Source organism: Arvicola amphibius, chromosome 17 (genome assembly GCF_903992535.2).
Source record: "Arvicola amphibius chromosome 17, mArvAmp1.2, whole genome shotgun sequence".
NCBI lineage: Eukaryota > Metazoa > Chordata > Mammalia > Rodentia > Cricetidae > Arvicola > Arvicola amphibius.
In genome coordinates, this window is record NC_052063.2 from 7,048,831 (window position 1) to 7,064,774 (window position 15,944).

The window sequence follows — 15,944 nt, forward strand, 5'->3', positions numbered from 1 at the left end:
AGGGGAAGTAGGGTTAATAGCCCCAAGACTTGACTTGCTAGAGAATGAATTTTTGGAAAATAGGAAGATAATCCTCTTTGTAGAGAAAACGGCTTGAAGCTTCAAGTGGGAGCAATAAATGGGAGATGGCCAGACCCCGGGGGATGTAGCTCCCTTACAGAGTACCAGGCATCTGCACTCTGTCTCCAGCTCACTGGGCTGATGGCAGAGGGCCAGAAAGCAAAGGCACAGTGCAGTAGGGAAGCATCGTAAGGAGAGAGATGCTGACATCTGTCTCTGTGAAGGTGGCAGAGGAAGAAACTTAATCCGGACGATCTGGCTCCCATAGTTTGTTAATGGCCGAAACTTCCCCTCAGTGGGTTTCCAAGACGTATTGTGGGTGTATGTGTTCCCTCCCTGCACTGATCTTGGTCCAATCCACACATGGGACTTGCTAAGTGACTTCAGACCATATCCTATTATTCAGTTTCACAGTGTTTTGGGTTTTATTTGGGGGGACTCTAGTTTTTAAGTTTCCCTCTGTAGCTGAGCAAACCTCCTGCCTTGACCTCCCAAGTCCTAGGATCACATAGCCTTTTTATTACAGTGTGTCTTACGGTGACAACATTCATGGGAAGGACTCTGAAAGAGTCGGGCCACGATCACCACAGATTATACGGAAGTTTCTGTTACAGCACCCGGGAGGGGATGTGGGTCGGTGGAGCATTTGATTCTGAGCACTCATTACAGTTTTAGATCCCTGGTTGGATGGTGGAGAGCCCAGTTAAGATGCTGGCTCACTGCATCCCTAAATGGCTGCTGAGCTTCCCTAGCCCCGGTCCCTCCCCCTCAACCAGGGTCTTCCAATACACCCTCTGCTACAGGGGACCTAGCACCTGTGGTTCCTCAGCCCCAGGGTCCTGCCCTAGAGACCGCTGGTAGCCATCTACTGTTTATTCTTGACCATTGAGGATAAGAAAATCCAGATGTTTGACTGATTTTTAAAGATTCCTTCCCCATCTGTCTTGAATTCAATGAAATAATTACTTTCTGAAAACAACACTATGAAGAGGGAAGACGCTGCTTTTTCTTTATGGCAAAAATAAAAATAGTTTCCTTTTTCTGAGGTGTGAATTTATTGGTAATTTCCCTTGATAACAGCACTAATGCATAAATGGTCTCACCCCCTTGCCCCCACCCCACTCCCAGTCAACCCAACATACTTTTCAGCAAAATGAATGACTTGGAAGTCAATTATTAAACCTTGAATGCCCTAAGCATTCTTTTAATTTTTTTTTAAGAAATGTAATTTGTGTATTCTGCTGTTCTCCTTCCCTTCCTTGGATATACGTGGGTAGCTGCCATGTTTTAAATATTGACAAGATAAGATGGTTTTCTGTTTATACCAGCAGTCGTCTGTCTGTGAAATATGGACAAATCAGAACGCTGGATTTCCTTTCTCAGCGATCCATCAGGTTCATAATGTAAGGCTACAAATGGTTATGTCTCTCTTTCTAAACTCGCGCTGTGTGCTGTGTTGCGGTGTTGTGTCACTAAGCCCAAGGTACTGCGTCCCAGCAATGCGGAAACTTTGTACTGTCTGGTGGCTTCTGAAATGCTTTGTCTATGACCCCTCCATGTGCTGTGCTTCGTGACTGGTTGGCGTGTAAACACTGTCCTAAAATGAGAAACAGCCTTGGTTTGGTAATCCACGGTTAAAACCTGTCCCGTGTGAGTTTTGGCTTTCATCCCGGGTGTCTGTCTTAACTTGCTTTCACAGGGAAAAGGCAAAGGGTAAATTGATATCTGGAGAGACATGTATATATCCACCTCATCCTTCCCCTTTCGTACTTCATGTCCACAAGCTATTTTGTACTTTGTGTCCAGTGATTCTGAGGATCCATGCACTTTATTTGCGAGAAATACTTGACTTGCATGAGAGTCCCTGCAACTGATGGAGATGTTGGGGGGAGAAGAGCCAGGGAGGAGGGGAGGCATTCTCAGAGCGATACGGTGGTTCTCGGCCTTTTCCCATTTGGTAGTATTGATTTGATCTTTGGAATGCATATGAAATTGTGACCCATTTTATTCTGAGCTGCTTAATATTTGAATAGTCATGTTTCACATTTGTATACTTCAGAAAAAAATCACTTGAAATGAAAACATTCTGGCATAGATTTTACATTTATATTTTAAAATACAATTCCATTTTCACAGCCGCTGAAACCTTCCCCATTGTGGTCTGGGAACTAGAAACACTTGGTTGAGAACCACTGGAAATTCTTGGGGTGGCATGTGAAAGGCTTCTCTGGGGGTGCTGCGTTAGGTACATCCATCCTCCCGTGCATGGGACTTCTGGCTCTTGAGGACCCTAATGTCTGCACACTGCCTGCCCCGGTGCTCCGTGACCCCGAGTCCCTCCGAAGTGCACAGCGCTAACATCAGATTTGAAGTGTTCAGACGTGGCCACCCCTGCTCCTCCTCCATAGAGCACGTTCGGCAACAAACAGCTGCATGACCACGCCCTGCTATTAGTTCTTGGACACTTTTTCAGACAACTGCTGCAGCCCTTGGCTCTCCTGTGTGTGAACGTTGGTAGGAGACCCTCCCTTACGATCATGCCCAAATACGCGTGCGTGCGTGTGTGTGTGTTCCCAAGCGTGGAGCTCTGTGTGGCACTGTAGAAACCCTTAGTGACTGTGGAATATAATTGCTTCCGTGTGAGTGGGTGGCCCTGCTCTGAAGAGCATCAGAATTACGGAAAGTGAAACCTCAGAGTAGCAATTGTCACCTCAAACCCCGTTAGCTGTTCATGAGGTGAGCTGAAGAAATAGAGAATAATGTTTGTTAATATTCAGATCTAAATTTATAAGCAGGTAGGTGGGAGTAGCTCATAGCAGAAGAGATCTAAAAGCTTCTATTTTAAAAAAAAAAAATCAATTAAGTCTCCATTTTAAATTTTTAAAAAAAAATAAGAATTATACAAGGCTTAGAAAATATCCTACCTCTCTATAATGTTAGAAAGCTAAGTCATAATCAAGGCTTTTAATTGTTTGCTGATCTCCCTGGGAAAGCTTTCCCTTAGAAGAAAAATAAAAATAAAGAAGGTCCGTGTTTGCTGCGTGGAACGAGCAAGCTGGAGCTCTCCCTCTGTGTCAGTTCGTGCTGCCTTATAAAACACCAGAGGTCAAAAGCTGCATTTCTGAGTCACTGATCTAATAAAAATCTACCAAGAGGCGTCCGTGAGTTTTATATAACAAAGTTCAATTAATGGTATTATATTTCTCAGCTAGTGGCATAAAATAAAGTTGAATTTAATCACATTACTTTATATGTGGCCTAGTTCTAAGTCCTTCACGCTCACCCAGAGTATGAAGTAATGGTTGGTGGTTGGTGGATACCTGTTGGAGAGAAACCACTCCGTTTAAAACTTTAATATCAAATTATACTTTTTCCATCATGTTAGAAGGTTGAATTCTTGAAGTGCTAATTAATGATGTCTACTTTCTCCTGTTAAACGAATGTCCTCCAGTGTATTTATTTAAAAATGAAACAAAAAGCCTTAAGGTATACACATATAATACATAAAAACATACAACAAATACCAAATAAATGAAGTTTAAGCCATGACCAAATTCTTAGCATATTATGGTTATTAATCTAAAGAGCTTTCTCTAAGTATTCTGAGCGCTAAAGAAAGAGCCTGAAGACATTTGTTAGGAGCTACTCGACTCAGTGTCTTTCTTCTGTAATTGCTTGAGCAAGTCCTCTAAGATCACTGTGTCGGAAACAGTTTTAGAGAAGACAAGGGCCTACACCAAAATTGTCCTACTTCATTTTTCTTCTAATTAACTATTACTGTGTCATTATTTCCAAGGTTAGACTATTCCTCATTAAAGAGGGTTATTTTATTACAACCATTATTTGAAGCAAAAGACTTCTCTTAGTTCTGTTTGATTTTTATTAATTTTTAATAAGAATTTTAAGCTGGAAAATTAATGGATTTAATCTAAAACAGTTGCATGAAGAAATACAGGTATTGTATGTGTGTACGAATGTGTAGCTCGCTCTTCAAGAGCTAACCCAAGGCTTCGCAGTTGAAATTGTTTTATATAATTTCAAAATTATGTAGGCAAAAGTCATTTATCTTTCATTATTTTCTATTGTTACATATACTAACTACCCAGGCCAGCTCCTCCAAGGCTCATTCCTGCTTTAATTTTCCTTGGGTTGAGACCTAAGGCACCCTTGTTCTCCGAACTATTTTGTCTTTTCCTGGCAGTCAACTAGCGTAGCTGAATCCCAGCCCAAGGCCAAGGTCATTCCCATCTTTCACTAGCAGACGATGCTAAGCCCGTTTGGAGTTCTTCCTTTCACATTGACTTTTTAAAAAAGGCACCGAGCATCAACATTTTGATTCATCTAAATAGTCATAGATTGGAGGGGGTTTTTTTGTTTATGTTTTTAAGAGAGAGGAAGTTGAATTTCCAGGAAAAAAAATTCTTTATAAATCCAATCCAAAGAACGCTTTTCTTTCTGAAAATACATTTCTGGAACTAGCACTAAGCATGACGAAATTTGGAGTCTGTTTCCAGAAAGGTCAATGCATTGCCTGTGAGGAATTTTAAAATATTTGGACTGGAGCAACATTTCAAGACTATAAGGAGAGTAAAGCAAGGATTATATTTCCCTCCCCTATAATTATCTCCCCATAGCTCCTGGGGAGGGGGGTCCTATTGGATCACTCTGGACTCAAAACAGATGCTCTGTGACTTTTGGACCAAATGGAGCCATGGGAGAGCAGTTGATGGCACTGTCTAAACAGTTAAGTGACTGTGCCACTCATTTCGTCAAACGGTGGCTAAACAAGCGATCTTTGATGATTACAAACAGAAGTGCGTGCCTCGGTTTGTTACGCCCAAAATGGCTGCTACAATCTCTATGGATGATGTAAACATTTGGGTCCGGGTTCGGCTTGCAGCTCCGCATTAAATCTATCGAGCCACATTCAAGTGTAGGCGTGTGACCTAATCGACAGTGTGAGGATGAATCTGTCCATGATCTGCATGCCTAATGCACTAACCTGTGAGACACCCCCACTTCCCTGCTTCTCTGCACCCACTCCTGCCCAGCCCTGGTCCCAAACCTTCCCCGAGAGCCCTCAGAACCCCCAGCCCCTGCCTGTCACGCTCCACCAAGGTTTACCTCAGCTAGCCACAGTAGGGTTGGAAGATCTGTTGCTTGGCTGATTGTCACGTCAGCAGACACGGGTCCAAAGGATCTTTTTGATGTCACCCAAATCTTCCTTTTGTATCATTCCACGGAGTTGCGTGCAAACTTCTGTTGGTCTGTTAACAGCATCACCTGTGACTTGCGTCTGCGATACCTGTTTGCTGTGTTGTGTTGCTTTCTCAAGGGAGGGTGGGAGGGAGAGGGGTTTTAACGGGATGCCGGAGGGTTGTTTGCTAGATTTGGGGGAGACCTTTTAAGAGCTCATGGCTGCAGTGTTCCCAGGGTTATAAAGGTTCTTAGACTCGACTTTAAAATAGGTAGTGAGTTCCTCAGGGCCGTCAGGTTGACATCTATATGGGTTCTTAAGGGCAGTGCATAACCAGCTTTATAAAGACTAGAAAGAGAATTTTAAAAAAAAAAAAAAGACAGACTTTGAGAAATAAGGAAAAGAAAATGTCAAAATATAAAATCAGAGAAAAGCTTAATCCTGACATTAACTGCAATTAGTTATTACTTTTATGAATAACTCATATAAAGAGAAAATTCAATTGTGAGCCAGGGATAGTCCATCAAGTCCAAAAATAAGTGTTTATATTACTGTTTTAAATGCCATTATATGTTTTAAATGATATGTGTCAAAAATATCAGAGACTAGGCAACTCAGTCAACATACAGACAAACCAATAACTAAAAGAAAAACAAACACGGGAAGTTGCTAAGAACAGAGCAAGGACATAAGGAGTTCTCATTAGATGCACGCTCCCATGGGAAGCCCAGGGAAGGACAGGACGCTGACCAGGCTCACCTGTGATGCCAGGTGAGCCACGCACAGAAGAAAAGGCTCCAGGCACGCTGCCGTGAAAAGGCCTTTCTATGGGACTCTGAATTTTTCTTTTTGCTCCTCAAAGCCAGTTAGAAAGGTCCAGAAGGCAGAGCCCTTGCCTCATACTTTCTACCTTTGGCAGCCGCCTCTGTCCCACCTAACAGAATTCTACAGTGCACAGGGGGCATGGTGCTCGCCGGTCTGAGCCTTGCCTGGAGGCACCAGCTCCTGAGCCTTTGGGATTACCACAGCCTTTCTGGGGATCTAGGTACACACTTCCTGTTTTTCTCCAAGAACGGGCATCTGGGAGACAGAGACTCCTTGAAAATTCTTCCCAGAACCTCCACAGCCCTTCTGCTAGAACTCCACGGAACGTGGCCCGCAGCCAAGCTTTTTTTTTTTTTTTTTGTTGTTTTTGTTTTTTTTTTTTTTTTTTTTTTTTTTTTTTTTTTTTTTAGGAGCTCGTAAGGTCCTGTTATATGCTTCTAACACCTGAGGAAAATAGTGTCTTACAATTTTGTAAGACTGGCCAAGTTGGGTTAGAAGAGAAGAGCCGTGGAGATACTTAGCCCAGTTTTCCTTGTGTCCATTTGAGAACAAAGAATTGCATTTTGAGAAGCCAGAAACCTTAGCATGGGAAAGAATAAAACGGTCTCTGCCTGTGACATGTAGGTCAGATGAGAGCCAAGAGAAGACCTGCCAGGATAGCGTTTGGAGTATATAAATGCTCGTCCATGTCAAACCAATCAAAGTGACAGTGGATGACGGAATGGCCTCTTTTAGGTCGGTCTTAGTGGGTATGTGTATCATAGGACATACCATCAAATGTGACATGCTTCTGGGTCAGGGGTCTCACACATGCTCCTGTGAGCAGAACTGCATTCCAGAGTGTGGGGCACTGCAGTGCTGCAGAAGGCAGCTCAGTACATGCAAGGCCATTGTAGAAACACTGCATCTATGCAGCTGAATTCCGATGAGGGAAATTAGCTGTTACCCATTAGTAAGTTCTTATTTTAGTGTCTTCTTTAGTATCTTATCTGCAAAACCTTTCTCCACAGACATAAAAATTTTCACAGTTACATGATAATGCCATAGCTGGGAACTGAAATTAATGAAACTATGTATTCTAAGGTAAAGGGAATTCAAGCTGAAATTTTCAGTCAGTCTTTCAAAAAAAAAAAAAAACCAAACAAACTTTTCTGTTGTAACAGAATGTTATGAATTGGTAAATTACTTACTAATATTTTCATGTTTTGCTTTTAAAATTAGTTAGCCTAGGGTTTCATTCTGAAAATAGAATAATTTTAACTTCTTTATACTCAGCTTTAGGAAATAGAATGATAACTAGTTCATATAGAAACAAAATAATATTTATGCATACAATATTACATAAATGCATTGTGCATTTATAGCTCAGGTGTGTTCGGTAAACCCAGACTAGCTAGAGAGAATGAACCTGCTTACTGCATATACTGCCTCTAAAATAAATGTCATTTCCAGACAGGGGACTGGGGAGAACCTTCCATCACCTTGCGACCTCCAAATGAAGCCACAGCCTCAACTCCGGTCCAGTACTGGCAGCATCATCCAGAAAAGCTCATCTTCCAGTCATGCGACTACAAAGCTTTTGTAAGTTACCCTAGACTCAGTATTTGAGCCCTGTGGAGACAGAGGATGTGTTCCCTGATTAGTTTGTAGTCATTGAAACTTGTACCAGAATGTCCATCACGGACATTTCTGAAGGGTTTCTTTTCCCTTCCTTTTTTTTCCTGAAAATGCCCAGGTAATTGGAGCTTTGGGGAACCCTTTGAATCTGGTTAGTGTCAAGTTTTGTTCTCTGCCTCTGTATAAAGGGCATTTCAAAAACCATGTGATAATGCCCAATTTTAAATAGAATGTTGGCCTAGTATCTGCAAGGCCCTGGGTTCCATCCACAGCTCCACAAATAATAAGTAAAATCAAAGGAAGGGAGTGTGAATGAAGCAGACCTCAGGCGGTCGGGTCTGGCATGTTCTATAAATGCAAGATTCTTTCTACTGTTCTCAGCGATGGGACGGGATTCTAGGACTGGATTTGGTTTGGCTTGGTTTTATTAGCTGGCTGGTTGGTGTTGTTTTGTGTTGTTTTGTTTTTTGTTTTTCTTTCTTTTCCTTCTTATGGAATGAAAGGGATCTCGTGCTTTCCCAGGAAGTGTGAACAGTCAACGCTCAGCCTGTAGGCTTTGGAACAGGCTGTGGTTGTCATGACTACACTGGGGTAGGGGGAAGATGGCTGAACCTTGAAACTGACTCTCTTTAAAAGAAATGCTTCAATTAGGGCAAAGTTTCCTAAAAATGTAAAAAGACAAAAATTTGCCTAAGATCGTTTTCCTTAAGGAGGAAGATGCAGTCTGGTCATCTCCCCCCAGTCTGGGCATATTGTGCCGTCTTCTTCTCCTGTAGCTTATGGCTTCCTCCAAAGCTCAAACCTGAAATCTCTGAGGCTTTTTGAACAAGGCTGTAGGTCTAGAGCCTAGACTGAGCCTTGAGTGAACCTGTGCTCTCCTGGTCCTGGGGACTGACAGAAAAGCCTGTGCCTGCATGGTGCCTCCACAGGAACAGGACACTGTCTTCCAACCTCTTCTATAACCCTTATTTTGGTTCAGACTTTAAAATACATGTAAAAAATATTTCTAAGGGTATGGAAGAGAGGCAAAATAAAAAGAACCAGCTGGAGATTTAAGAAGTTGATAAATAAATTGATTTTATTTTAAATGTGGGGGAATGGAGAGAGACAGACAGCGAAGGCGTTTTGTTTAAATTTATTTGTCCCATCAGACACAAGAGAACGTAGCAGGAATCCATGATTCAGTCACAGATCAGCCACATGGCGTATCATGGGGAGGTTTTCCTCCCCAGCTCCTCGTCTGTCCCTCTGCACCAGGGAGCTAGCTCTGTCCCTGTAAAATGCCAAGTATTCCCAGGTGGATGAAGCACTGGCCACACAGCTGTGAATTTTTAAAAAAAAAAAAAAATCCAAAGCTGCGTCTCAGCCTCCTAACAGCCCCATCTTAATTACCTACGCTGCAGAATAAGCCCTAGTGGGGGCCTCACCCCTCAGCTCTCGCAGACAACCCTGTGATTTCATTGAGAGCAGTGTGATTTATTTCTGCAGACGTTGCCGCCTCAAAAAAAAAAAATGGGAAAACGTTTTTAGATACCCCCCATTTTGCAGTTAAATATGATTTGAAAGTTGACATCTTCAGAAAACGCCGCAACGTTTATAAAGATCAATTTATAGCCCCCAGAAGTCAAGGCTCAGTTAATGCTAATTGTGTCAAAGTGTTCAACTGCTCACAGCCAAGAAACCTAACCGGTGGCCTTCCCACGGTTTGCTTTCAAATCATTACTCATGTCTGTAACTCTCCTTTTAATATGTCCTTCTGATTTTTGTGTGTTTTAGTATTTAGGTTCTATGCTGATAAAAGAGCTTAGGGGGACAGAGTCAACCCAAGATGCCTGCGCAAAGATGCGGGTGAGTTTGCCAAACCGTTTCATCTTAGTAGCTGAAATACTAAGTACTGGGTGTAACACACAAATGGCCACCTTTCAGGCCACCGTTTCCTTCAGCAGTTGGTCTCTTGATCACGTTGGCGTCACATAAAAAGGTGTTTGGGCTCTGTGGATGTTTATACTTGGGCTTATCTGGCTGAGGTTAATGATGATGTCTCTCTGCTAAATTTAGACCCTATTACATTTGTTTTTGATCATTTTTAGAAAATGGAAGTTAGCTGTATATACGCTGATCATTCTCCAGATTGGGGGTAATCTTTAGTCTGCATCAAGAAAATGTTTTCAGCACCAATTTGACAGTCTGAGAAGGCTTGCTGGAGAGTCTAATACACCAAAATCCATCAAAAGCAGAGAGGTACCATGAGCATATTAGATAGAGTGGACTTTGTGTGGCTTCTTCTTAATTGTTCTTAGGTTTTTTTGTTGTTGCTGTTGTTGTTGTTCTTGGTTTTATTTAAGAACATTTGACGCTGAGGGTGTGGAACATTTCAGGGCAGTAGATACTGGCAGAAGTGTCATCGTGAACATCCATGACCAGTGGCCACTAGAACCCTGAGTTGTTTGTTATTGTTGTTGTTAGTTTGGTTTGGTTTGGCTTGGTTTTTGGTTTGGGGGGGGGGTTATTTTGTTTTGTTAAGACAGGGTTTCTCCGTAGCTTTGGAGCCTATCCTGGAACTAGTTCTTGTAGGCCAGGCTGACCTCGAACTCACAGAGATGGGCCTGCTTCTGCCTCCCGAGTGCTGGGATTAAAGGCGTGCGCCACCACCGCCCGGCAGAACCCTGAGTTTTAAGCAAAGTACATTTCACTTCTCCCCCGTGACTCTCATTCTCACTTCCTCCAGAGCTGACGTGTGGATCATATGGAAATATCTGGCACTAAAACATTAAGACTTTTGGACCTGTTCAGAACAGCAAATCATCAGAATCCAATCTCAGACCCTTAGAGAGAGAGGGTCCTGGCTTTTATTTGTGGCCAGCATATCGTCATTAATTTCATATGAGCAAAGAGTTTGGAGCTTGGATAATGGAAAGCATGCACTGAGCTAAAGCAGTTTTGAGACAGATAGGAAGTGTCTAGTGTTAATTGGAGTCAAAGATATGTGACTCTCCATGAGAATAAGGCCTTGGTGTACAATCACTGATTTCATATCTTGGTCAAACAGGTAGCAAAATGATTGAGATCATAGTCATACTCTGAGTGTGGTACTAACACATTTTGATCCTCGATAATCTCTCACTGCCTTTCTGCCTCAGAGTCCCTTTATTCAGGACACAATGGTAGCTGATAATGTTTACTGAGCGATGACAGTGTGTGCTGCTGTATTGTCCCCACTTACGGATGAAGAAACTGGTGTTTAGAGAAGCTAAATAACCTTCCAAGGTCACACGGAGGATAACTTGACAACCCAGACCAGAGTTTAAGTCCGTCTGACTGGAGAGCAGGAACTTGCAGACCCTGGGTTCCTTGCCACTCCAGAGCCTCTGTTTCCATCCCCAGAGGATGACTTCAGGTTGGGTCACCTTGAGGAGTTCCCTGGCTTTATAATCTGGGAATCTTGTGTTCTGAATAGAACGTGTCTGCCCTAAGTTGTGTCACCGCTAAACCATGAGGGAAAGAGAAAAGATTTCCGTCATCAATCCTTGAAGACTCCAGAGATTGCCAGGAGCCTCTCTAAGAAATGAACCTGGCATCTCTTTGCACCAGTCACTGAATTACCGGAGTCCAGCTCCCGCGGGGTTCTAGTCAACACACACATTGCGTTGTGCCTGCAGCATCATTAAGATACACCAGAGTTATGATATGAGCATCAATCAATTTCTCAAAACTGAATGGATCTGAAATTATCTCCTGATAGCAATAGCAAAGCCATTTTAATACTCTCAACAGAGAATAATTGAGTTAAATACTTCTCTGTTGCCTAAAATGAAACTTGGGGGGGGGGGGGGGGAGGGCTGCCTATTTAGAAACCATTCCTCTGTTCTTTAGGGCATTTTTCTAGTTCGCTCCCGGTTTGTGTTTATTTGGGGTCGTTTACATGAAAATTGAAACTTCATTGCTTCTTAGAATATCATACGATCTCATTTGCTGTCTTGATGGAATAAATGTCAGGTCTCCGTCTAGTAACGCAACCTGCCTTCACTGGCGCCCTTGCAAAGCTAGGGGTGAAGATCAGAGCTGTTGTCTGTGACTGTTGTGTTGTGACTTAGGAATTTCACCAACTAAGCTGAGATGAGCGCATCTCAACTGCAGCTCATTTCAGTCTAACATGATGGTGGTCTGGCCTCAAGTCCCAGTTTAATCAAATTCTTGCCAGGGGACATGCTTTAAGGACGTAAATGTTCTTGAAAGTCAGTATACAGTAATAGTATTAGGTTAAAGCATTGCAGATCAAAACTTAACCCAGTTTAATCTTTTAATTAAGGGGAAAAAAAGTTTTCTGCTCGGTAGTATGCACGTTAGTGGAAATGAATTCCCAATGAGAAGATTAGATTTTTGAGAAGTGTTTTCTTAAGTGAGGTTCACTAACAGAGATGGCTAGGATGTGACTCCTACCTTCACTGCATTGAGAGCTCCCTGAGGGGAGCAATGTGTAAGCAGGTGATTCTCCTGTATCAGGAGAATCATCACCTAACATGTGTGTCTTCGCACTGCCACCAGCCTAAGGCATCCTGATAAATAATCCCCAAAATAAAGCTGAGGTCTCCTGAAGTCAGCTCATCAGGGCTAAGAACCGTCGGCATTTGCATTCCAAGCCCAAGAGAACTGCATAGTGTTTCCATTACTCCACGAGGTGGGCACTGCCCTTATCCAAGATGCTTGGGCCCCGAAGTAATGTGAATTACAGTTCTTCTCAGATTAGTTACATATGCATAATGAGATTTTGTTCCGCGTGCGCCTTGTACACAAAGCCCAGAGATAACGTTATGCGGTATTTTATAGTGCACCATCCTTTTGATTGTAACCCATTGCACAGAGAATTTTCCATGTGTGCCATCGTGTTGACATTCAGAAAGTGTCAGGGTTTTGAATTCATGGAGCATTGTGGTTTCAGAATAGGGATGCTCAACGCATGTTACTGTTGCTGTTGTCTTCATTTTGCACGTTAATAACACAAAAGCCAATGGAAGATTAGTACCTTTCCCTGGCAATCTCCAGGATCAAGCACATCCTAGATTTGCAGTAGGTTATAGTGTGTCTTGAGTTTTATACCAGCTAAAAGGGTGGGCCCTTTATGAACCTAAGAAATAGCTTCAGGAACCCTAAACCATCCATGATGTTAGCACTGGCCAGATTAAACCATCTGGGTACAGATATATCTAGTAACGCGGGATATACTCCAAGGCATTAACATAAACTAAACTTCCGACAGCATTCCTATCACTAAGTTGGTTTTCTCCCACACACATAACTTCACAACATCCATTCTTGATCAGGAGAATCTGAGCAGTTTCCCCTTCCCAGAGGCATGGAGAGTATTTGATATTTACAACTGGTTGATTTCTATGTCTGCCTAAACCCATCCATCCATCTCTAAGGTCTCCTCAAGTTCTGAAATAGAAATCATTTTCGTTTTGTTCCTGGTGTTTTACTGTGTGTGTTATTTCAGTTAAAAGTCTGCCGTGATAAACTAGCATGTTAGATGGCAGTTTAATTCGCGTTATTATACAGTATGGGATAATTTCTTTGTTTGCTCAGGTGAAACTGTCTTTTTTCCTCTTCTGAATCGTCTTAAGAGGTTTTTAACTAATAGAGTTGATTTTTAATAGACTGTTTTTAAAGCACACTTGGCTTTACAGAAAAGTTGCAAGAAAGGAGCAAATGCTTCTTGTATACTCCCAACGGTCTTAGTTGGGGTCACTGTTGCTGTGATGAAGCACCAGGACCAAAAGCAAGTTGAGGGGGAAAGGGTTTATTTCGCTTACACTTCCAGACTGTAGTCCATCACTGAAGGAAGTCAGGGCAGGAACTTATGGAGAAGAGGGACCTGGATGCAGGAGCTGATGCAGAGCTCATGGGGGACAGGTGCCTCTTACTGGCTTGCTCATCATGGCTAGTTCAGCCTGCTTTCTTATAAAACCCAAGACACCTGCCCAAGGTTGGCACTACCCACAACGGGCTGGGCCCTCCCCATCAGTCATTAATTAAGAAAATACCTTATGGCCAGATCTTATTTTCTTAATTGAAGTTCCCTCCTTTCAGATAACTCTAGCGTGTGTCAAGTTGACATCAAATTAGCCATCCTAACTGACCCCTTGTCAACCTGTCACAGAAACACATGAAGTCATAACCTTTCCTTTCTCGTTCTTCCCCAAGATCACACCTCAATATCAACATCACAACACACACATTCCACATTGGAAGTGTCTTTAAAAACTCGCTTTCTTTAAAAATCCAAAGTCTTAAAATTCAACTGTGGGTTCCTGTAAAATTTAAAAAAATTGTTATTGCTTTCCTACTTCAAGACGGAAGAATCAGGATGCAGCTCCAATCTGAACAAAGCAAAACCTAACTCCAAAAATGTAAACAATTCAATATCCAATTATCTATATTCATGCATGATCTTCTGAGCTCTTCCAAGGGGCTTGGGTCACTCCTCTGGGTCTGCTCTCTGTAGTACGCATGGCTTCTCTTCTAGACTCAGGCTGGCTCTGTTGCTGGGGCCATTCTTGATAGTCATCTTTGGTGACATCTCAAAAATGATGGAGTCTTCGGCTATAACTAGGCTTCACTTTCACCCATGGCCCCTCCTGGGCCCTCTCCAGTGCCCCTCAGCTGCTCTCCATGAGCCTTTCACTCCATCAAAACCAGCACCATCTGACTGAGTGGCAGCTTCTCTGTGCTCTCAGGAAACCCTTCCCAGATTCCACCTCGGTGATGCTGATTTCTGAATCACAGCCATTCTTCAGCCCTGGCAGATAAGAACCACAGATTCTTCACACCAAAGGCCCAGTAGAGTCTTTGTTTCCTTCTGAAACCTTCACAAGCCACCAGGGTTCTGCTTTCTGCACTGGTCTCAACGTTCTTACCTTCTAAGCTCCTACAGAACAGCTCACTGAGCTCTCAATACTCAATGACTTTTCTAGCTCCAAGTTCCAAAGTCCTTCCACAATCCTCCCTAAAACAACGTGGTCAGGTCTGTCTCTATCCTGGTATCAGTTTGTCGTAATTAGGGTGAGTTACTGTTACAACGATGAGATATCGTGACCGAAAGCAAGCTGGGAAGGAAAGGGTTTATTTGGCTTACACTTTCACACTGTGGTCCATCACTGAAGGACGTCAGGACAGGAACCTGGAGACAAGAACTGATAGATACAGAGGCCATGGAGGGATGCTGCTGACTGGCTTGCTCAGCCTGCTTTCTTATAAAAATCAGCACCCAGGGATGGCACCACCCACAATGGGCTGCACCCTCCCCCATCAATCGCTAATTAAGAAAATGTGTTATGGCAGGATCTTACGGAGGCATTTTCTCATTGAGTTCCCTCCTTTCAGATGACTCTAGCTGGTGTCAAGCTGACATAAAACTAGCCGGCACACTAACCAACATGTGCGCGTCCTCCTCCATGATCAACGGATGAGCGGTACACTTGTTGGGGCCACATTGACACTGAAAATCCCAGGGTCCATAGTTGACAGCAGGCATCACCTTGCCGCTGTACATCTGTAAATCTGGACAAACTGGCAATGACCTGCGCCTGCCGTTACCTTCCACGGTCGTTTCTCCACCCCGAAGTGCTCTGTGGGAGCTGTTTTAGACCGACAGAAAAGCGGTGCAGGAATTACCGTGCTGACGTACACCCCCCTCTAGAGCTCCTGAACCTACAGCCCCCTCTCTTGTCAAACTCCTGTGTTAGTGTGGCTCAGTCGTCATGATTAGGGCCAGTCTGATGTTCAATATTAACTGAAGTTCGCGGTAGACATTGGAACCCATCCCTCCTGGTAACCGAGTTCTACAAATAGGTAACGACGTATCTACCATTTCTTCTTGGTTGCTCCCACGTGTTGGAAATTGTACAGCTGCTATAAATAGAAACATCTGTACCCGGGTATTTATTGCAAGATGTTTTTCTCTGGGTGCAAACTCTAATGTCCTTCTTTTTACATATGTGTTTAGTGAAGAATCAGTAGACTCTGCCATTGAACGCTGATGATTTATTATGGAGCGAAAATGCCATTTCTGCTTTGTCTTTTGAGGTTTTGTTTAATAAAAGCCTGACATCTGAGAGGCTTGGGTACTGGGGCATAGGGACGGTATTGTTCCTTCATTAGTAGCCAAGCAGCTGGCTTCCTGTATTCGGACAGATTTGCAGACGTATTTCTGACTTGTGGAGAGTCAGGAAAGATTTCTGACTTGTGG

At 43.0% G+C, this 15,944-nt stretch overlaps 1 protein-coding gene across 14 annotated transcripts in view; it reads left to right on the forward strand.

The window, feature by feature from the left end:
* The window catches only part of Anks1b (ankyrin repeat and sterile alpha motif domain containing 1B), an 896,366-nt gene that overhangs the window by 839,859 nt on the left and 40,563 nt on the right, over window positions 1-15,944 (forward strand). For 6 of the 14 annotated variants that reach the window (XM_038314482.1, XM_038314483.1, XM_038314484.1 and 3 more), the window contains 2 exons: window positions 7,535-7,663; window positions 9,476-9,547. In XM_038314482.1, coding sequence (XP_038170410.1) covers window positions 7,535-7,663; window positions 9,476-9,547 — 201 coding nt within the window. Of the gene's footprint in view, window positions 1-1,388; window positions 1,464-7,534; window positions 7,664-9,475; window positions 9,548-15,944 lie in introns of all 14 variants that reach the window. The other 8 variants (XM_038314479.1, XM_038314486.1, XM_038314487.1 and 5 more) reach the window with 2 other exon arrangements.